The sequence below is a fragment of the Eptatretus burgeri genome, chromosome 4 (assembly GCF_056783735.1).
Source record: "Eptatretus burgeri isolate ZD-2024b chromosome 4, Ebu_testis_v1, whole genome shotgun sequence".
Classification (NCBI taxonomy): domain Eukaryota; kingdom Metazoa; phylum Chordata; class Myxini; order Myxiniformes; family Myxinidae; genus Eptatretus; species Eptatretus burgeri.
Genome location: NC_140964.1, coordinates 25,683,300 through 25,706,591, shown reverse-complemented (window position 1 = coordinate 25,706,591; position 23,292 = coordinate 25,683,300). Strand labels below are relative to the sequence as shown.

The window sequence follows — 23,292 nt, the reverse complement described above, 5'->3', positions numbered from 1 at the left end:
TGTGGCATCTCAAGGACTCCAGGAGAGTGTTAAAAAGAGTTTGTTTTGGTTTAAAAAAATTTCTTATTCTTACATATTTCTTGTATAAATTTTTATATTTATTTTTTCGATACTTTTCAATTTTATTTTGTCTTTTATTTTAAAAAAGTTGGGGGGAGGGGAGGCAGGCTGTGGACGGAGGCAGTTTTAGCATGAAGAATGTACGACACCAACCACACAACATCCCTTGACGAGACCCTCTCACAGACATCACATTCAGCACAGATGCACACAATTTCCCATCCATAGTCAAACTACCTTCAAGTCCTGCCAATATCCCTCTACCCCTCACTCTTCAATACTTCTCGTCTTTGTCTTCTCAATCTTCTACGTACCGATCTAATTCCAATTTGAACTTATCTACTGTTTCTGCTGTGACAACTTTTCCAGGGAGACCATTCCATGCATTAACTACTCTCTGAGTGAAAGTCCCCTGCCTTACTACCATATTATGAACTCTCCTCTTCTTAATTCTCAAGCTACGGCCCCTGGTCCTGTCACTGTCTACTCTGCTGAATAATTCATTTGCACTTATTTCATCTATACCTTTCATTATCTTAAATATCTCGATCATGTCACTTCGTAACCACCTTCTTTCTAGTACAAAAGCCATCACATATGTTTCTAATCTACTGTATAAAAACACTTTCTTGATAATAAAAATCATCAACACAGTTTTTTTTTTTTGTTTTTTTTCAACGCAGAAGGGCTGTGCCATGACACATGGACGAATGAAATCCCTGAGTCAGGATCATACAATTCATCGACCCACTTTGTTAATCTTAACAAACACGGAGGAAAGGAAAAATGGAACATAACACTGGGAAACTGTCAAGTTGCTTTTTAATTATACCGATGTTAGGTTCATGGTGGAGCTTGCTCACATATCACAAGCATGATAAAGACATCAGTGGATATCTGTTTACGTTATTATGAATTACAGGGACAGCATGGGACAATGGACAACTATACACGGTCCATGGGATTTAACTAAAAGGGTTCCCTGCATCCTGAGTTATTGTTTCAGATGGGAACAGAACACTAAATGCACCCGACCTGTTGAAATGTTTCTGGCCGTTTATGTTCCAAGCTGTCTTTTATAGATGGTGATGAATTTGAGCTGCTTTTTGTAAGATTGTGATAAGTTCCGCTCAGTACTGTTCCAACTGTTCCTTTTCTGTGAACAAATGCTCCACTTGGCGCTGTGGGTTTTCACTGGCATCTTTTAAGGAGGGATGTTTGGCACAGCATAAAACCTCAAATAACATGCATTGGCTGGTTGGTTGTTCACAAAAGATGGATCTGTTGAAAAGGTGCAGGTCTATAGTCTTTACAGACTGGGTGGGATCTGCAGGACCGTTGGCCATGTGGAAACCATCCTGGAAACACAAAACTTGGCCAACTAAAATATCATGCGTTTTTTAGTACCATGCACAATATATAAATATATATATATATATATATATGTATATATATATATATATATATATATATATATATATATATATATATATATATATATATATATATATCAGGCCATGGGCCAGATATGGTCCACGTGCACCCCCCCCCCAACAACCCTTCGACCCCATATTTTTCTAAAGCCTTAGGGTCCCCTGAGCATGAATTCATCTGGTAACAGTGAATAAACTGGGACTTACTATCCATTTTCCAACCATATCTGACGGTACTCTCAAAATGTCAACTTTTCCTCAGTTTCACACGTAAAAATCCCCTGACTGATAAGATCTCTGTAGTTGCCCAATAAGCATTAATATTAACAAATTATACATCAAATGAAAGATATTCACATGCAGATTTTCAAAATAGAGTCATGTGTCAAATTTAATAGCGTTATGTTTGTCCCAAGAAGTGATGGAGAGAAGTACCTCGATTTTCCTTTTGACAACTCAGATTCAACTCAGATATCTGAAATAATAACATATATATTCATGCTCATTTTACCTGACACAAATAAATAAATATTTCTGTGATATCACAAATTTTACTACCTTTCTATTGATACCAAAATTGTCCCACACCAACGAACGATGTACCAGGTATTACATCTTAAACATAAGTTCATCACTGTTGCAACACCCAACATGTAGTCACCAGAAATATGTAAGACTGAGAAAATATTCCTTACTTCACATAAAGAATATAAATCATAAGTTTATTTAAGAAAAACAATTGAAACTTATTATGTCATGTCCACAAAATGTCATTGTGCATGGATTACGCATACTATTCATTATCGCCGTCGTCATTACTCTCCAATGCCTGCTCTATATCATCAAATGCATCCATATCTGAATCCTCATCAGTGTCAGTGTCGTCAGGTATGACTTCAACAATGTCAGCCAGTTGCCGTGGAAGGACATCTTAATACCATAGAGGATCAAGGTTACCATCCTTTTCCTCCCAACCATGTCCCTGACTGGCCTTCGGAATCTGTGGTTGTGGAATATACACGGTCTTCCAAATCCGTACTTGGTGGTTTACTCTCAGAATGTGCTGGGTCAGAGCTCGCTTCCAAGGTGGTAAGTGAGCCATATCCACATTCCAGTCATTAACCATCCCATAACGGAGTACAAAACTGTACAAGAATGCTTGCGTGCTGCTGAAGAGGCCACCAGAGAAGTTGGACAGCCTTGTATCATTACTACATTTGACTTGGGAGTTTGCATGAAGGCCTACCCATTAGTGTGGAACTCACCAGGCAAGTATGAGAGCCACATAATTCTAATTGGCACATCCCACCTCGTATGCTCTTATATGAAGATGATTGCCAAAAAGATGGCTGGTCTGGGTTAGCAGATGGTCTCCTAGAAGCAGGACTAATCAGTGGAGGATCTTTGGGTGGTGTGATGTCCGGGAAGCACGATGACAGAGCTCTACATTGTCACAAGATTATGTTGGAATGTCTTGAAAGATTGCTCATAGAGGAGTACCTCAAAGATAAAAGCACTGATGATCTGTTCTCGTCTTTCTCTGATGAATCATCAGATAAGCTACGTGCCCTAGTAGATTCCCACAGCCAAGATACTTTGAATGCTGTCTTGATGGACAATTCCATTGTCCAATTCATAGAGCAGTATGCAGAATTCGAAAAAGGAGTCGCAAATGGACGTTTGGGGAAGACTGCCCAGCTGTGGTTGTCATACATGGACCATGCCTGTTTAATTCTATCACACCTTGAAGCCGTAAAGACAAACAACTTTCTTTTGTATGCTGCATCCATCAGTCGCATGACGTCTCTCTTCTTCAGTTTCGGTGGACAGAACTATGCAAGGTATTTGACATATTTCACTGTGTTCATGGCTAATATAGACAACTCACACACAGGGGCATTATTATCACTGATCAAGAGATGAGCTATCAGTGTCGCACACTCTTTTATCCCCGGCAATCGTTGTGCAGTAGATAAAACCATGGAGGAGACCTTCATGAGGCACGCCAAGTCACATGGTGGTGCTAGAACCAGTGCAGCAGGTACATCTGGACTACTCAACCAACTACCAGGCCTACCAGAGATGGGTTAGGACAACACATGCAAGGTCTCTTTATGTTGATGCTGCACTTAGAATGGCTCACATGTTGGACAGTGGAGACGGAACAAAGCATCGTGATACACGTCCGACAGAGGTCACAAAAGGAGAGAAGTTTGTGAAAAGGGCCAAAGATGCCATTGGAAGTTTTCTTAATCCTTTCAATATAGAGACAAAAATGATCAATTGTTGATACTCTCATCAGGAAGTGCAGCATCTGATGCTGTTTCAGACGATGTTCTAAAGGCTGACGCTGTTGGTGAAAAAGCACGGGATGAATTTATTGAAGCTCAACTGAAGAATAGTAAAGATTTATTTGAGCCTGTGAAGAGACTGAACCTCAAAACTCTGAGTGACATGAACAAGGTATCTAAGATGAAGACAACCAAGAATAAGGTCATGCAGTACAAGCAACAGGGTAATGTAGCCTTTCAACTCTTTGTAAAGCCACAAAACCAGGGCTTACAAGTCGATATGAAAGAACGGTTGACATATCCATTAACTCCCGTACCATACAGCATCGCTACAGCTGATGGATATCTTGCTTAGACTGACAAAGCAAAGGCATGTAAAAACCTGATCAAGGATTGTAATGATGCTGATGTACCACCAACCAATGAAACATTGACTCTGTATGATGGCAATGCTTGCTTCTATTACCAGAAAGAAATACCAAGTAATTTATTCAGATTTCTTACAAAGTGTTTGACATCATTGGAAAAACAGGAGATGTGGTATTTAGCACTGATCAATATTTGCCTGATTCAGTGAAGTCGATGGAGAGGCGACGTCGGGGCTGTGGAGAAAAGCTTTTACTTACAGGTGAAGCCACGAAGAGACCACCTGATTGGAAATTGTTCCTGTCAAATGATGAGAACAAGATACAGCTCATCAAACTTCTGCTTAGGCTCTGGAGTGGTGATAACTATGCATCAAGGTTGCATGGAAGGCGAGTGATGTTTGTATGTGAGGGCATCGCATATTTGCTCACATCTGCTGATGGCCAAACAACAATTACAGAGGAGCTACCACTGCTGAAATCAACCCAGGAAGAAACTGACTCCCGTATGATACTGTATGTTCAATATGCGAGACTCAGAAACTATCAATTTGTCCGAGTGAAAAGTCCAGACTCAGATGTATTTTTCATCCTATTACACTATGCTGCCTCTGTTCATGGTACAACTGTCCTGTTTGACACAGGCAAAGGCAACAAGCAGAGGATGGTAAATGTCAGTGAACTAGCTGCAGATTTTGGCCAGGAAAAGTGCACAGCTCTCATGGCACTCCATGCTTATAGTGGCTGTGACACCACTAGTGCTTTCCGAGGAATTGGCAAACTTAAACCTGTGAAAACTCTTCTGCGCTTTCCAAAACATATCTCTACTCTGGAGAAACTGGACGATGCTTGGGATATTCCTGATGAGCTCATTGATGAGTTGGACAGCTTCACGTGTGCCATGAACGGTAGAGCGTCAAAGGTGTCAAAAGTTGATGATCTGCTACTCATTCATATAAACGAGCTCTGTGCCAGGCAAAGTCGTCTTGTGCCTTCAGGGAATGTGGATATGGCTAACTCACCACCTTGTAAGCAAGCTCTTACCCAGCACATTCAGAGAGTAAACCACCAAGTACGGATTTGGAAGACCGCGCATATTCCACAACCACAGATTCCGAAGGCCAGTCAGGGACATGGTTGGGAGGAAAAGGATGGTAACCTTGATCCTCTATGGTATGAAGGAGATGTCCTCCCACGGCAACTGGCTGACATTGCTGAAGTCACACCTGACGACACTGACTCTGATGAGGATTCAGATATGGATGCATTTCATGATATAGAGCAGTCATTGGAGAGTGATGACGACAGCGATAATGAATATTATGTGTAATCCATGCACAATGACATTTTGTGGACATGACATAATAAGTTTCAATTGTATTTCTTAAATAAACTTATAATTTATATTCTTTATGTGAAGTAAAGAATATTTTCTCAGTCTTACATCTTACCGATGACTACATGTTGGGTGTTGCAACAGTGATGTACTTATGTTTAAGATGTAATACCTGGTACATCTTTCGTTGGTGTGGGACAATTTTGGTATCAATAGAAAGGTAGTAAAATTTGTGATATCACAGAAATATTTATTTCTTTGTGTCAGGTAAAATGAGCATGAATATACGTTATTATTTCAGATATCTGAGTTGTCAAAAGGAAAGGTGAGGTACTCCTCTTCATCACTTCTTGGGACAAACATAACTCTATTAAATTTGACAGGTGACTCTATTTTGAAAATCTGCATGTGATAATCTTTCATTTGATATATAATTTGTTAATATTAATGCTTATTGGGCAACTTCAGAGATCTTATCAGTCAGGGGATTTTTTACGTGCGAAACTGAGGAAAAGTTGACATTTTGAGAGTACCGTCAGATATGGTTGGAAAATGGATAGCGAGTCCCAGTTTATTCATTGTTACCGGTTGAATTCATGCTCAGGGGAACCTAAGGCTTCAGAAAAAATATGGGGTCGAAGGGTTGTGGGGGGGTGCACGTAGACCATATCTGGCCCATGGCATATATATATATATATATATATATATATATATATATATATATATATATATATATATATATATATATATGTAGACTAGGCGTAAGTCATCATCGGGATCGAGAAAAAAGTGACGACTTAGAAATGTGACGACTTACGCATATGCAAACATTCATGATGACTGTGGGGTGAAGGATGAAGTCTCGCGTGGCCTGGACACGTATGTGTGAGAGCCGGCTATTGTACCAAAAGGAAAACACAATCCTCGGGGCATAGGTGGGGGTTCATTGGTGAGTTGGAAAGTGATCAAGCAAAGATGGAATTCATGAATCAGTTTATCGAAAGTAAAGATAATGAACAACTGTAAGACAACTCATATACCATCGGTGATGGTATGGTGACAAATTACATGACACACAGTCATCGTGGTGATGATTACCACTCAATGCCTATTTGTGAGTGAGTGCGGTAATGTACAAAACAAGCCAATATAAAACCATGATCGGACTTCAACACGAAGCTCGATTGATCCTTCACTCCTTCGCGAAGTAATCCGTTATGTTTGACTGCCTCAAACTCTTGGGCATCTGGTACATGAGAAAGGACTCAAACCGTTCATTGTATTCCATGATGTTGTCTGGGCAATCCTCCACCAAAAGACAGTATCGGCGCATCACATCCAGACAGTATCAGCGAATCCACGCTGCCTGATTCGCCGCACCTCTTGACCTTACCAATTCTCCACCTCACTTTGAATCTGTCTGCATCGGCAAGGTCTCGGCATCATCATGCCCGAGGTCCGCAGCGAATTTACGTGCCTTCAGCAGCAACATTTCACCGTCCAACCGAATATTTGGCTGAGCCGACATTTGCGGAAACCAGATGATGAGCGCGTCATCGGCATCTTCAAAGGACACACATTTCACGCGTTTCACACTTCCCACCGGCCTCGTGATCTTCTCCACTTGTCCAAACATCGTGCCCTTATTCTTCAAGATATCGTTCAATGTCTGCCATTTGATGTCCAACTTCTCAGCTATGGCTGTTTTCTTCATCAGTGGGTTTGCCTCGCAAAACTGGATAATGTCGTATTTTTCTTGGTAGGTTTTAGTTGTAAGCTAACGCTTAGTCACCATTGTCCTGCCTGCAGTGCGATCAACGTGTGTACGCAGTTATAAATAGCCTATCACTGGCGGTGTACACCAATGAGCGAGCATCATGATTCCATGAAATCGGGATTCTCACGAGGCAGCAGTTCCGTGTGACGAGTTAGGAGTGGTAATTTACTTGAGTTTCCATTACGCGGGAACGGACAACATCTGACGACTTAGACAAAGTGACGACTTAGAGATGACGACTTACAGAGGGATGACCCTTTATTCAAAGGGATTTGACATGAGATAAATTCGGGACTTTTTGACGCTGCCGACTTAGGCGAAGTGACGAGTTACACGCTGCCGACTTACGCCTAGTCTACTGTATATATACATATATATATATATATATATATATATATATATATATATATATATATATATATATATATATATCAAAACATAAGGAGTGTGACGAGCACTCCACTGATCCCCATTGGACACAGTCCACACCAAAGCGTCGCCTCCAACACAGAGGCCTCGGCCCGGTGACTCTGTCAAAGGGAGAAAGATTATATGGTCATCATCAGTTTAACAACAAACGGAACCACCGATCTGGATTTCGGGCTTATTTGCCCTCATCAGGATGGTATACCGATAAATATCCAACCAATGATGACCACATTCGTCGTTTATACATCAGACTTTGTCTTTGTCGATATGTCTTTGTCACATGTAATCTTTGTCGCATATAATCAATCTTTGTCGCATATATGTCTTTGTCCATGGCGATGGCGATAATCCGTGGCAATGCTCACCATAACAGTCAGGAGGTGCGTCTGATGTTGCTTCTCCCATCTATTTGAAACACCTTCCAGAGTCTGTTCTGTCTCACTCTACCCTCCAGTACTTAAAGCAATAGTCCGGCAGATATGTGAAATATTTTGGTAGTTTTGTGCCTTTGATGATACAAGCATGAAATTTGGTACACAGTTATAGCATACCCTTAGGAAACATTTTGGATTTAGGGACATTCCAGATCACCCCTCGGGTCAAAATGGTGGCCATTTTACAAAATGGCTGCCACGAATAACAAATTCTGCCTACAAGGTCAGCAAAGTCATATGTGCTTGGTGCAAAACACAATGTGGTGAGTATAATATGATTATTATCAACTAGTATGCACATGCTTCATTATCTACTTTATATTTGACTAAAAAATGCATCTACGGTGGTCTATGAGGGACACAGATAACAGTTTACCATCGCAATAATGCATGGCTGGAACAAGAGCTCTGCAATATGATCATGCATGTGAATGTTACCTGAATATTGTTTCTGGAAATATAAATAGATCAAAAATCAAATTTGGTGAAAGGAACTTAGACTCCATGAATATTTCCATTATTAATTACATACTGGTAGCTGGCAATGTCGCGATTAAATGCATAAATTTGCGAAATCGATATTGATGTACTCACTGTATTAATTTTCATGAATGCATAATAGAAATGTTCAAACTACAATGGTGTGTTCATATTGATTTGGGTTTAACATGGTCCTGTCCAGCGCAAAGAAATAATGTATGGTGGCCTATTGGGGACATCGAGTGACAATCACCCAAGATCGCCATTGTGTATATATGCATCTCCTCTGGGCTGGGGTTCGTAGTTGAAAACATTTTAACTCTGCTATTCTGTTTTCAGGTGATAACTCCACTGTAGTGTACCCAAAGACTAATCCCCTGCTTGGTGGTGGTTCTTCCCAATTTTACAGTGACTGATTGGTGGTGGTTCAAGACAATGGCCAAGCATTTCAAACTATTAGACCCCCAGCAGCGAGGGCCAAGTACATCTGTTACATCAATTAACCAGACAGACTGGAACCAATGTGTGCTGTGTCAGATGGACACCACTGAGCCTCTTCATTATCCAGCTGACTCCAAGCGAAGCACAGGAGGGTCTGGATACCAGACTCTGGCAGACAACCTCCTCAGGTTCAGTGAGATCGACTGCTTGCCAAAATCTCTCGACATGTCCCGCTTGGACGATGGTGAGGGTACTGAGTCCACCTTCCAGCACCACAGGGCTAAGTGGCATGATTCGTGCAGACTACAATGCAACAATACTCAATTGATTCGGGCAGAGAAGAGGAAAACAACCATTGGGGATACCGAAGGCGTGACACGAAAGTATACCCGTCAGAGTGTGGACCGCACAGAGTCACTGCTCGAAACGTGTTTCTTTTGTGACAAGCCAGCAGGTAATGAGTCTTTGCGCAAAGCTTCTACCTTTGACCTGGACAGACGAGTCAGGAAATGTGCTCTGAAACTAGAAGACAAGCCACTTATTGCTAAACTGAGTGCTGGAGATATGATGGCGCAAGATGCCCTGTACCATGTGAAGTCTCTGGTTTCCCTCAAAAACAAAGCAAGGGACACAAAGAGAACCTTGGATGACCAGGATGATATCAATCATGGCATAGCTCTCGGAGAACTGGTGTCCTACATCGATGATGCCCGCATGGATGCTCTTGTGGCACCAGTGTTCAAGCTGGCAGACCTAACAAGTCTGTATAACAACCGGCTGAAACAGCTTGGAACAGTCTTGACTGGACGTGTTCACTCGACCAAACTCAAGCACCGGATCATGACATATTTTCTGGACATGGAGGAGCACAAGCCTGGCCGAGATGTTCTGCTAGCTTTCAACGAGGACATCGGATCAGCCCTTCACAAGGCCTGTGAACACGATGCTGATAGTGATGGTGTTCATCTTGCTAGAGCCGCGAACATAGTCCGAAGAGACATGTTGAAGATGAAGACGGCCTTTAGTGGTTCATTTGACGCCCTCTGCCAAGAACAATCCATGCCAAATTCTCTCGTGGGACTAGTTGCTATGATCCTGAATGGTCCCACGATCCAAGAGCAGTCAAGCCACTCATCTGTATCAACACCCACTCTTCCAATCTCACATCTCCTCATGTTCAACAGCTACGCACGCCGCCGACAAAGTACGAGTATTGAGTCTACCAAGCACGGCCACAATCGGGAGACCCCCGTGCCTGTGTACCTGGGAATGCTGATGCACACAAAGACTCGCAAACGAGACCTGGTTGACACTCTGTTCCACTTGGGTCTCTCTGTCTCCTATGATAGGGTGCTGAGCATCTCCACGGACTTGGGGAACAGTATCTGCCACTTCTTCCAGCAGGAGGGTGCAGTTTGCCCACCTGAACTGAAGAGTGGTCTGTTCACGACTGGCGCAGTGGATAACATCGACCACAATCCCAGCTCAACTAGTGCTCAAGACTCGTTCCATGGCACTGGCATCTCGCTGTTCCAGCACCCGAATAGTGAAGTGCGTGGAGTTCAACGGCTGCGGGTAGTAGTCTCAGATGATGTTACTACAACAGCAACCACTGCACACCTGCCAGAGTCATACACCACTGTACCTCTTGTGGTTCTCGGTAAACGTGAACCACCTATGCCCAAGTCGGCTGGTCCCAACAGAAGTGACTGCCAACTGATCCCTCAAGCAATGCAGGTGGAATACAGGTACGCCACAGAAAATATATCATCTGAAAGTTGTACATATTCTGTATTCATAAATGTCCCTCAATCTCTTGTTAACTGTGTGTGGTGCTGAGGTCCTGTCTCTTGTTAATTGTGTTGATGAGTTCTTGTCATTTTGACAGGTGACGAGAGCAGATGGCAGTTAGTGTAGCATCAGACACACCACTACAGGGAGACGAGACTGTGTCATGGGCTGCATATCATGCCAGCAAGCAGTCCATTCCAGAGGAACCAGAGTGTGGCGTGACCCTCACCTCATTGCTGCCTCTCTTCTACGACCAGGCCAAGTCCGTGGCGTTGATTCGTCACTCCATGGACGTCATCAAGACAGCAGTTGAGATTCTGAACCCTGGTCAGATCCCAGTCCTCACAGTCGATCAGCCACTGTACGCACTCGCCAAGCAGATCCAGTGGAGGTGGCCAGAAACACATGGAGAAGATCACTTCGTCATCCTATTTGGTGGACTCCACATTGAGATGGCTGCACTGAAAACTCTGGGTGATCTTCTGGATTGCAGTGGGTGGACAGGAGCTCTGGTGCAGGCAGGAGTTGCTACAACTGGTACTGCTGATTCCTTCCTGAAGGCTGCCCATGTTACACGCACTCGGTGAGCTCACCAGGTCACAGCCAGTAGCCTCTATCTTCTCCTACAGAAAGCCTTCAGCCAAGGAGCAGATGAGGGACAGGATCTAGAAGACTGGTGTGCTGAACGTGTGCAAGCCAGTCCGCAGTTCCACTTCTGGTGGATCATTCTACAGTTGGAACTCACTGTCCTAATCTACATCAGATCGGTCCGTGAAGGGGATTTCCTGCTATACATTGATGCCCTGAGCAAGATTGTCCCCTGGTTCTTCGCCTTGGGTCATACCAACTACGCCAGGTGGATACCAGTTCACCTGCGCGACATGGTGACACTGGCGACCAAACATGCAAGTGTATACACGCAGTTTCTTGCCGGCAACTTCACAGTAAAGAAGACCACTCATGCGTTTTCTGCGATGGCCATCGACCAAGCCCACGAGCAGAATAACGCATTAGTTAAGGGTGACGGAGGAGCTGTAGGCCTGACAGAGAATCTCGCTGCATTACGCCGCTGGATGGTGTCTGGTCCAGAGATGGCCAGAGTGATCGCTGAGTTCCAGGCCACATCAGAGACCAAGAAGGCTGTTCACAAACACCACAAGCAGACCAAGCACACACAGGTAGCCTTTGCTAGAGATGTGCGTTCACTCACTCAAGTCATGGGGGAGATGGGCAACCCATTTTGTGATGACAGCAAGAATCTCCTGGTGCTCGACAGCAGAGACCTGGCAGACCCAGCAGTTATCAATACTGTACGCCAGATCGAGAAGCTGGGACAAGAACCACATGACTCCTATGTCCATGAGAGACTTATCAATCAGACAAAGCCCATCACCGACCCAATCAAGAGAAACAACCTCCCTCTCTTCAGCCGACCTCCACTCAGAGAGAAGTCAAGAGCACAGCTGCAGGTTTCATCTCTGAAGAACGACTGCTCCCTGTTCTCCAGGTTGTTCATTGCGTCCCAGATACGTGATGATCTTGATGAGTTCTTCGCACATGAGAACCAAGCATGTCCCCCTGCACTGTCACACATGGGCAAGATGAGACTTGGAACAAAGTCTGATCTGGTTGGCTGCTTAGAAGATCTGGTCCCTCCACAGGAGAATGCTGCTGCTGCTAGTCCAGCAGTTGAAGTCATCATCCTTGATGGTGCAGCGATCGTCAGTATGCTGCCACCTGGCACAGCAAAGACCTTCAACGAGTATGCATCAGAAGTATTCTTGCCATACATCACATCTCAGCTGCAGCATACGAGCAGGATGGATATTGTCTGGGATGAATACCTCACAGACAGTTTGAAGGCAGACACTAGGAAGAAGCGAGGCAAAGGCATCAGGAGACGAGTCGAGCCATCTAGTTCCATTCCTGGAAACTGGCAGACCTTTCTTCGCACAGATGAGAACAAGATGGAGTTGTTTGACTTCCTAGCCACCAGAGTAGCAACAACAGACACAGACAAACAAGTCATCAGCACCCACCACAAAGATGTGGTTTGTACGCAGGCCCGAGATGTTGCTGGTCTTGCCCCTTGTAGCCATGAAGAGGCTGACACAAGAATGCTACTCTATGCTGAAGATGCTGTGAGGCAGGGATACAGCAAAGTGTTGATCCATACAGTAGACACTGATGTCGTGGTCCTTGCGGTGACAGCAGCTGAACGTCTGGACATTGATGAGCTCTGGGTTGCTTTTGGCACAGGAAAGAACTTCAGGTTCTTGGCAGCTCACGAGATGTCTGTGGCACTGGGACCTAACAAGTGTCGAGGTTTGCCATTCTTCCATGCCCTCACTGGATGCGACACCTTTTCAAGCTTCGGAGGCAGGGGGAAGAAAAAAGCATGGGAAACCTGGAAAGCCTGTGATGAGGTCACTGATGTCACTGCAGCATTCTGTGCCTTGGCTGCCACGCCAACTCCTTCAGCTGTAGATGACCACATGGATGCACTGGAGCATTTTGTTGTTGTGCTCTATGATCGCACCAGTAGCCAGGAACATGTCAATGAGTGTCGCAAGCATCTGTTCACCCAGAATGGCAGATCAATAGATGCTCTCCCACCAACTCGTGAAGCCCTGAAACAGCACATCAAGAGAGCTACCTGCCAAGCCGGCTACTGTTGGGGCCAGATGATGGTGTCCACACCAGAGCTCCCATCGCCCAGTGACTGGGGGTGGGTTCACAGCGATAATGGCTGGGACATATACTGGACAATCCTCCCAGAGGCAACTGAGGCATGTCGGCAACTACTACGGTGTGGCTGCAAAAAGGGATGCAGAGGACAGTGCAAGTGTGTCAAGGCTGCACTCCAGTGCACAGCTCTATGTCACTGTGGTGGGGAGTGTACAAGAGAGTAGAACTGGGACAAGAGAGATCACAGATGATAATTATGTAACATGTACACATGTATCCATGCATCATAGTAGACTCTGTTACCTGGATCTAGAGGTTCCACTGTATAATTTTGACTTTGTAAGTTGATGTTAGGATCAAACAGAAGCACTTCCTCTGAGTTCAAGAGTGTTAAATGAACAACAGTCATTCCATGGTGCTTGATAACAGTTTTTTGAAGAGTTTGTTGTAGAAAACCATCCAAAAGTGCAAAAATGCACCAACAAATGACCAAATAAATGGTTTATTCACGCTTTGTCACCTTTATTTGCTATTTCTTATTTTCTAGAATCTATATTTAGTTAAATAAAACCACTGGTATGCTTCTTAAATATAGTTGTATCCACATGTATCCTCCTTGTACAACACAAAATCGGCTATTTTGTAAAATGGCCGCCATTTTGGCTCTGGGAAGAATCTGGAATGTCCCTATATCCAAAAATCTTTGTAAGATACTGCCCAAGCAGTGTGCCAAATTTCATGCTTGTATCACTAAAGACACATTTTTTTCACATATCTGCTGGACTACAAGCAATGTACCACTATTTCTTGTCATCTACAATTCTGTCACCTCCAATAACCTCATCAACCTTTCCTAACTCAACCATCTTACCTACTAGTTTCAATTTCCTCTCCTCCATTTCATCTTCTCCTGTTTGTTCATTCCTTTGATGTTTGTCGCACTGTTCATCATACCTTGCTCTTCCATGAACCTTGCTCCTGGAAAGAAAAACAAGTGAGAAAGAAAAACACTGTGGTCACAACTTGTGACAAAAAAAACCCAGGCAGTGGATAGTCAGCAGAGGCCGACAGGCCTAATGTGTTTGGCCCACCAGAAAACCAAGATGGCGGCCATATAATTTTGGCTGGGTGCCATGGTGGGTGGAGTCCAGTGACAAATGTGGGTGTGGTCTGACATGTGTCCAACCAATGGGTGCACATTTCAAAAACCGACCTCAACAACAGCAACAGCAATGCGGAGGTCTTGTGGACTTGTGACACGTCACAAGCACAAATGAGGGGAAAATGGGTTGTCCTCTTCGTGTTCTCATCAGAATCCCTGGCTTGTGCTCCAGGGATCCCAGGGTTCAAATCCCAAATACCATTTATGTTTGTCCATTGTGTCCTCAATGTCCTTTTAATTCATGTAAGAGTAAAATGACATCTCATAATTTCTTTGTCCTGCATGTGACATGTGTAAGCTTCACTATGAACCAAAGATCACTATACAATTAAAAACACATGCTCCATTGATTTATCAATCTTGCCATATTGGACTGAGAAAGTAAGCACTCTGTTCGGCCATCCAAACATGACATATGCAAAAGTCGTGGAAGTTTGAGAATCCCACTCCTTTCGTACCTAATAAAATATTCCGTCTTGGTTCAATATTTTTAATTTGATAATTACTCCGATTAAAAATAAAAATTGAGCCACGTACAAGTACCATTTTGGGAAAAGCAGTACACTCTCTTTCTTTTCCCACCAGGTTTAGATGATGCATATTTTGAATTTGTCTCTCTATTGAGTGCAGCCTGTGGCTGTTGGTTGCATCATTGGTTGGGACGCGGTGTCCCCCCTTACCAGTACACTGGGACTCATTTTTCCGACCTCGGAAGGATGACAGGCTGAGTCAACCTCCTGGTGTATTTTATTTCATTTTATTTCAGCGGCCAACGGGGCTTGAACTCAGGACCCACTCAGGACCCTTGGATCCCAAGCCACCACCCTAACCACTAAGCCAACACCAGGCTATATTTTGAGTTAAAATATTGTCTTGCACATGCAGCTTTGAAATCTTAAATGTAGACACAAGGTGCAGTATATGCTTTCTACATACCATGTTGGCTTGTTTCAGGTTGTTTAGTTTGAAACTTCCTGACCCCCTCCAGTGCACATTTGAGCCACACTTTGGTAGATCCCTGTGTGCTAGCACCTTCTCCAACGTCATTCACCCAAACTAAGTGGTTCCAAAAACTCAGTCACCCCATCGTAAAGCAATGGATTGAATCATAGCGATTTGAAAACGAAATAGTAGGAAATACTCTGTCTTTTTGATGATGAAATGAGGATTATACCGGAACCTTTATTTTCATACTTATGAACACAATGTTATTCCAGAACAAGATACAATCAACCAAATAGGCTTACGCATGTAGTCATCATCATTTTCATGTCTTCACTTCGAATGACACACGTGAATGATAATATGCAAGGCAATTCTCTGACCTACCCCATAGAATCTTGCATCCTTTCCTAACAATATGCCTATATCTAAATTGTACAACCAATCCTAATGTCTTCTCTGCTCCTGCATTTGGTCCGTGATGGCACAATGGCAAGGAGTGACATGGATGTTTCCAGGGCACCCCGCTTCAGAGGATCAAGGTCCAGGAAATAATTTTGCTTTCTCGTTTTGATCTTGACGAATGCTGAGAATCCCTTCTCTGAAATGTATGTGGTGGTGATGCAAACAAGGATTGACATGGCTTTCTCTGCCAGGGGCCAGTATTCAGGAAATTGAATCAGAGATACCCAGAAGTCCCCGTAGCAGTCAAATGCAGTGAAGGAATATCTATGCATGAAATCCGTATGCAAATTAAGCAATGAATCTGTGAGTTGTCCCAGTTGATCCCTTTTCATGTGCTTGAACACAAAAGGATTCACGATCCACGTCATTTCCTTCAGTGATTCGGCCTAATTTTCTGGAAAGTACAGTGTTAGGTTTTGCCCCAACTCCTCGAGATGTAGGAGAACGAGGTCCTTCATCTTCTCTTCCAAAGTAGGATCTCTTTCTTCCCACTCATTCTGTTTCAGGAAGTTGTCTAGGTTGATGAAGTCAGCAAAGTTCTTCTCCTCGGCATGACCTTTCCACAAATCAATTTTCAGTTTGAAGCCTTTGATCTTCGCTGTAACTTCAAAGATGTCCCCACCTTTTCCTTGGATCACCAGAGTCAACTTGTTCATGCAATGCAGCACAATATTTTCAGCGCTTCATCGATGTAGTCATCTGGGGATTGCCTTTTGTCTATGCTTACCTTAATGATCTGCTCATAGCCAGCGGGATGATGAAGAAGCATGAATAGAATTTGCAGCTCGTATTTGCTTGCTTCTCACAGTATGGCGTCATCATAAAGCCTGCCAAATGTCAGTTTGGGGTGCCCTCATTCCAGTTTTTGGAGCACTTGATCGATGAGCATGGAATCCATCCACTGGCTGACAAGGTCAAGGCGATCAAGGACTACTTGCAGCCATCATCGGTGTGTAAGCTATGGGGGTTTCTGACCATGGTGAATTTCTAGAGGAGATTCATCCCAAACTGTGCATACACTCTTCATTCACGAACTGACTTCCTCACAAGGCATAGGAAGGAGCCAAAAAGACTTTTGGTTTTACTGCCGAATGTGCTGCTGCTTTTACTGCAGTGAAGTCTTCGCAAACAGAGGACAAGATTCTTGTCCATCCCAAATCAGATGCACCACTATGTATCATGGTGGACACATCAGATGTGGCAGTGGATGGAGTATTCCAACAGCATGTGGAAGGAAATTGGGATCCCATTTCCTTCTTTTCCAAAAGGTTGCATCCAGCAGAGACAAGATGCAACACCTTCAGTCATGCGTTGCTGGTGGTTTACCTCGCAATGCGCAATTTTCATCATGCACTTGAGGGTCGGCAGTTCTATGTTTACACTGAGCAGAAGTCGTTAGCACATGCTTTTCAGGCAAAACCTGATTGCTATTCACCAAGAGAGGTCCGACACCTTGACCACATTTCTCAATTTACCACCGACATGTGTCATCTGAGCGGTAAGGAGAATACTGTACCTGATGCTCTCTCACAGCTCGATATCACCACCCTTGACACAACATTTCAATATCAACAACCTCCATCCATTTCAACAGGCTCTCCAAGGCGTAGCGGGGGGCTGAGGAACTGCAGCATCTTGGAGCCAGGTCCACATCGCTCAAGTCTAGGGAAGTGCCTCTCCCTATTTCTGAAGGTACTATTGTTTGTGACCTATCCACTGACACCTCTTATCCATATGTTCCTCTTGAGTTCAGACTTGCTGTATTTAATGCTTTGTACAATCCATCTCACCTTTGTATCAGAGTGACGCAGCACCTTGAGATGCAACATTTTGGCCGGTGTGGAATGAACCACAATGTGGGAAACTGGTCCAGAGCTCGTCTACGGTGTTAATGAGCAAAAATACATCATCACACGGTAAAACGATTCGGTAACTTTGTATCTCCTTATGCTCGTTTTGATCATGTGTACATTGATTTAGTCGATCCTCTTCCACCATCTGGTGGTGACACATATCTAATCATGTGTATTGACTGTCTTGCTGGGTAGCTGGAAGCTATTCCAATACCTGACGTGTAACACTGTATTACTTCTGCAAATACTTGTGCCTGTAAAGAGGTGCCTTTCCTAAATCATTATTAACTGTTTCCAACTTCCTTAATTGTCTCTTTCCACCAATGGTTTGACATAGCATGTAATAAATAGGCAAGAGGTTGTGCGCCATTGATTTGCTGCGCTAGATAGCTGGCATCCCACTTGCAGTTTTGCTCGGCCGAACATAATAAGTAGATGGTGGGAAGTCGAGAGCACGATTTCCTGCCATCTGGGAGGGGATAGATCACCAGAAAGGTAATGCAAACCTTGGCGCAGGGACCCTGTCATGTCTGGATTTCTCAAACGGCATCTGTGGTTGCTCAGCAACCCGTTGGGTTGTGGAGTTATCTGTGGCTTGATGGCTTCAGGGTCGAAGGTCAAGCAGCTGGTCTGAGCCACCTCCTCATGAGCTCCACGCGCTTCCCCGAACCCTTAACGACATCATCCCCTCAAATTGTTTTTTGTTTGTTTGTTTGTTTCATGGTGGGGTACACGTGGAAGTTAGAACGGCACTCGGTAGAGCACATACTGTTACGAATCTGGAAGCTTACTGCACTCAACATTCAGAGTCCCTATAGAACAGTTATATCGGTAAGTATGTGTTTATAGTTAGGGCTCCCTGGCTGTGTCTAATGGGTGATTAAATGTTCATGCGCTGCGGAGTTATTTTGATCGTCAGGGTTTTCTTTTATTTTTACACCACCAACAACAACTACAACAACACCAGCATCACCCTCACCTTTTTGACTCTGACCGACGCCATTGCCAAAGTGCGTGTCAGCACGTACGTGGGCGGAGCCCACGCAGGATAATGTTCCTCTGCTTGTTTGGAGGGTGGTCCACAGCGACGGCCGTCACGCCCCCCCACCCCCCCCCTGGTCAAATCAATGGCCTTGGCGCCCATTTTGGCCAATGACAGGGCGACGAGCGCACTTTGCGAACAAATGTTAACCGACCGCAGGAAGTATGCCAACCGACTGTGGGAAGTATGCTATCCAACCGTGGGAAGTATGTTAACCGACGGCGGGACGTATGCCAACCGACCGTGGGAAGTATGCTAACCGACCGTGGGACATATGCTAACCTACCGTGGGACATATGTTAACCTACCATGGGACGTATGCTAACCGATGTGGGAAGTAAGCTATCCGACCGTTGGACGTATGCTAACCTACCGTGGGACATTTGCTAACCTACCATGGGACATATGCTAACCAACCGTGGGACATATGCTAACCTACCGTGGGACGTATGCTAACCTACAGTGGGACGTATGCTAACCTACCGTGGGATGTATGCTAACTTACCGTGGGACGTATGTGATTCGACGTGGGAAGTATGTTAGCCAACGTGGGCAGTGTGTTTGGTAACCGACGTGGGTATGTTACCGATGTGGGAAGTATGCCAACCAACATTGGGAGAAAAGACAAGCGACTTTTTGGGTATTAACCCTCCTTGGGAAAAAAGGAGAATGGATAAGGACGAAGCTTGATACAAGGTGGGAGTGGGTTGGAGCTGTGTGCTTGTCAGTGAGGTCAGGGGTCAGGGAGCATGTGCAGGTGAGAATGATTATATTTTTTATTTCTATTTTATTTGAATGACTTTTAAAAGTTGCTTTAGTTTATTTGTCGAGTTTATATTTCACTTATTGAGTTTTCTATTTCACTTGTTGTTTGTCAGGTCAGGTATGGGAGCATGTGCCAGAACAGCGCGTCGCTGCGTCCACTTTCTGCCGGTATTCCAGGGGCCTCCGTCTGGCCATCTCCCAGGCAGATGCCAGGCCCATCCCCATCTCCTTGAGATGATGGTTAACCTGCTGCAACCACGAGGCACGTGGTCGGCCCACCGGCCTCCTCCACTCATGAGACTCCCTCGCTGAGAGAATCTGGTGAGCAGGATCAGCGACAGGAAAGCGAGCGTCTGTGTCTTGTGGGGAAGCGTCGCGTCCAGTCACACTTACTCAGGATGTATGCTCAGAGCACATTCAACACGTGCCCACACCAGCCACTACCGAGAATGACCGGCCCGCCACGACGTCTTATCCTCAGTGAGAACGCGACACCGGTTGCCCATCACACTCCCATCTCCGTGGCCATACATTGGCAAGATGAGGTAGAAGCAGGCCTCGACCAGGACGTTCGTCTCGGCGTGTTGGAGGAAGTACCCGTCGGCACGCCGATGACATGGTGTCACCGCATGGTAATTTGCGCGAAAAAGAATGGCAAGCCGTGACGCACCGTCGACTTTCAGGAAAACGAGCATCGTTGTTTGTGTTCCTATTATTTCCCACTTTCTCTGAGTCCCATATCTCTTGACCTTTACCCCTGAACCCTGACACTCCCTGTCACAATCGGTCATTATTATCCCCACGTGCTCCCTGACCCCTCTATGACACATGCACCTCTGACTCATTCCCTCCCTAAATCAATCCTCGCCTCATCTCTCGTCTCTCTCCTTTGCTTCCACAAAGGATTAAGCCTGAAATTTCAGCTTCTTCTGCCTTCTCACACTTGGGTTCGCATTCCTCGATCGACGACCTGTTTATTTCATCCCTTGTTCTCCGTCTCTGCCGACGCGGATCAACACCAGCCCTTGATTCGAGTAAGACGACTTCTTCATTTTATATTTATTGCCAAATATGTGCATCAAACTTGAAACAACATTCCTGTGGGTATTGATGGGACTAGATAAACACAATGGACTCATGGTTATTATCATTGGAGACATGTCAACATGGCTGCTTATAATCCACTTCAATACACCATTATATGATGTTACTGGCCAGAAAGTGAAAATGATCTTGGTGGTGGGAGGCATTCCTTCATTTCAACAAAAATTCATCATTTGGAGAAATAAATCACAGCAATTCGCACACATAGGGTTACAATGTCTTTCGTTACATGATTTGTACTCGTGATTATATGTCAGTATAGCCCTTTAAGTGCAGGGTTGAACCATTGCCTATCTTCTATCATTTACCTATCGATCTTTATGCCTGTTATTGTGCGTACGTGTGTCCAGATTTTGAGCTCATGTTGAGATAGTCAAAACATCTTGGGCTGAAACAAACTTTTCCAGCATTCCCTCATGTCCTGAACATTCTCAATGAAGATCCTAAACTGTTCTCCGAAAGGAAGTGAATTATAACCGAATTAATAAATTAAGAAAACATGAGTACACGAATACAGATCGAGTCGACTGCACTTTGAAGCCGTCACCATCACCATAAATCCCTTTACAAAGAGCCAAAAAACCCACTCAACGTTTTACATTGATCACGCGCTTTGAAGCGAAACCACGATGAACGATTGTCAAATGAGAGTCAAGTGGAATTACAATGGTCCTGCCTTTTGTAGTGCAGAGCTGCTGAGCCAAGTATTCTGCCCTGAGGGTAACTTCCCCAGCCAGGTTCGACGTCTTCTCAGCCTGCACTTGCTGCACAATGTAGCTTTGGCTCACTCCTCTTCATTTTATCTCAGCCAAGTATAACCAGAGAAGACAGCCTGCGATCCATCACCATTCTCTTTATCATTATAATATTGTGTTCAGAGAAAACAGTTAATTTTCAAAGATCACCATGCACAAGGCACTGCCAGGATAAAATGAACAGCCATCATTGCAAGCAAACTGATATATCTATCTATCTATAATTCCAGCAATCTCTGTGTGTCTGTCTGTCTGTCTGTCTACGACCGCAGTTTCTCGATGACCACCGGTCCGATCTCATTGAAACTTGCCAGGAATATTGCCGGGGACCCGCGGATGTGCCTTTTTGAGGTTTGATATCGATCGGACGAGCGGTTCCCAAGTTACGGCCATTTATCTGTCGACCAATGACAAGACACGGTGCTATGACGTCATGAATGACGTCACAATTAATGTTTGTTTATTTATTTATTTATTTATTATTCCTTTTGCACGATTGAAACTTATCAGGAATATTGCTGGGGACCCGCGGATGTGCCTTTTCGAGGTTTGAGAGAGAGAGAGGCTGCACATACTGGCACTCACCTACGGGCACGCCCCTACAGGCCCGTACTCATACTAATAAAAGGCAAAATGTGTGTGTCAGTGTCTCTCCTCCATAACTCCAAAACTATAAAAACCAAGCAGTCTGAAACTTCGCATGCTGTTTTTGGGTGTTTGGGTTAATTAAAACACTCCTTTGGAACATAATTAACGGCCTTATTTAATTATATCCTCAGCCACTTCGCTCTCTCGGGTCTTAAGGCGTCTCCTGGGTAACCTCGCTGGGGTCTGAAGCCGCCATGTTTTTTGGCCTGCTCAACCTTCCCTTGACTTGGAACAGGAAATGTTCCTGTCTGATAATTGGAATCTTGGAATCTGGAATCTGATAACTTGGAATCTGATCATTTAAAGAAATAACGGGTCGTATAACTCAGCCGATATACCTATTTACTTTAAGCAAGTAAGGCTATGTTCTCTCCTCCGTAGATACACAAGAAAAAGTGAAATTTCCAAAGCATTAAACTTATCTTTTTCTACAGTTTGGAGAATTATATTGAGTGAACAAGTAATTCAGGAATGTCACCAAATTAAGTAGCTTCATTGAGATGTATGATTTAATTAATTCACTGCTGGATCTCGTGCCCTGTTCCCCAGAGGGATTGCCTATCTATAGCATCTGCTAGATATGTGTTTATATTTTCGGAGGTTTCGCGAGGTGCTCTGCAGGGAATCAAAGCAAATCTGGTAAAAAGAAGAAAACCGACGTTTCTAAAAGAAGTTATAATGTTTGTGTGGAACCCAAACCGATGTACCACATGACACGTGCACAGACAGGCAGTCAAAATGGTGGATTTTCTGCAATGTTTATTTCGCAGAAACAGCTTCATTGAGCTATATGATTTAGTGCGTTCGCTGCTGGACCTCGTGACCTGTTGCCAAGAGGAACTGCTCTCCATAGTGTCTGCCAGATCTGTGTCTATCTTTTCGGAGGTTTTGTGAGGTGCTCTACAAGGAATCAAAGAAAATCTGGTAAAAAACGGATGTTTAAAAAAGTTATCATGTTTGTGTGGAACCCAAACCAATGTACCACATAACACGTGCACAGACAGGCAGTCAAAATGGTGGATTTTCTGCAA

The 23,292-nt window shown here is 44.2% G+C and overlaps 3 protein-coding genes and 1 long non-coding RNA gene across 4 annotated transcripts; all 4 read left to right on the top strand.

Moving 5' to 3' along the window:
* Positions 1–4,285: 4,285 nt before the first annotated feature.
* LOC147027663 (uncharacterized) lies at positions 4,286–5,479 on the top strand. Its single transcript, XM_085876527.1, has one exon. It carries the CDS (start codon positions 4,367–4,369, stop codon positions 5,477–5,479), a length of 1,113 nt encoding a protein of 370 aa, XP_085732653.1. The 5' UTR covers positions 4,286–4,366.
* A 3,273-nt stretch (positions 5,480–8,752) lies between these two features.
* Positions 8,753–10,938, top strand: LOC147027662 (uncharacterized). The gene is made up of 2 exons (XM_085876526.1): positions 8,753–10,794; positions 10,935–10,938. The coding sequence occupies exons 1-2, from the start codon at positions 9,041–9,043 to the stop codon at positions 10,936–10,938; spliced, it is 1,758 nt and encodes a 585-aa protein (XP_085732652.1). The 5' UTR covers positions 8,753–9,040.
* Positions 10,939–10,947: 9 nt separating this feature from the next.
* Positions 10,948–14,523, top strand: LOC147027661 (uncharacterized). Its single transcript, XM_085876525.1, has 2 exons — positions 10,948–13,320; positions 14,512–14,523. Exons 1-2 carry the CDS (start codon positions 11,719–11,721, stop codon positions 14,521–14,523), a joined length of 1,614 nt encoding a protein of 537 aa, XP_085732651.1. The 5' UTR covers positions 10,948–11,718.
* Positions 14,524–14,666: 143 nt separating this feature from the next.
* On the top strand, positions 14,667–20,981 carry LOC147027660 (uncharacterized). Its single transcript, XR_015056894.1, has 3 exons — positions 14,667–17,786; positions 17,896–18,010; positions 19,868–20,981. It is a non-coding gene; the product is annotated as an uncharacterized LOC147027660 (long non-coding RNA).
* Positions 20,982–23,292: the final 2,311 nt, after the last annotated feature.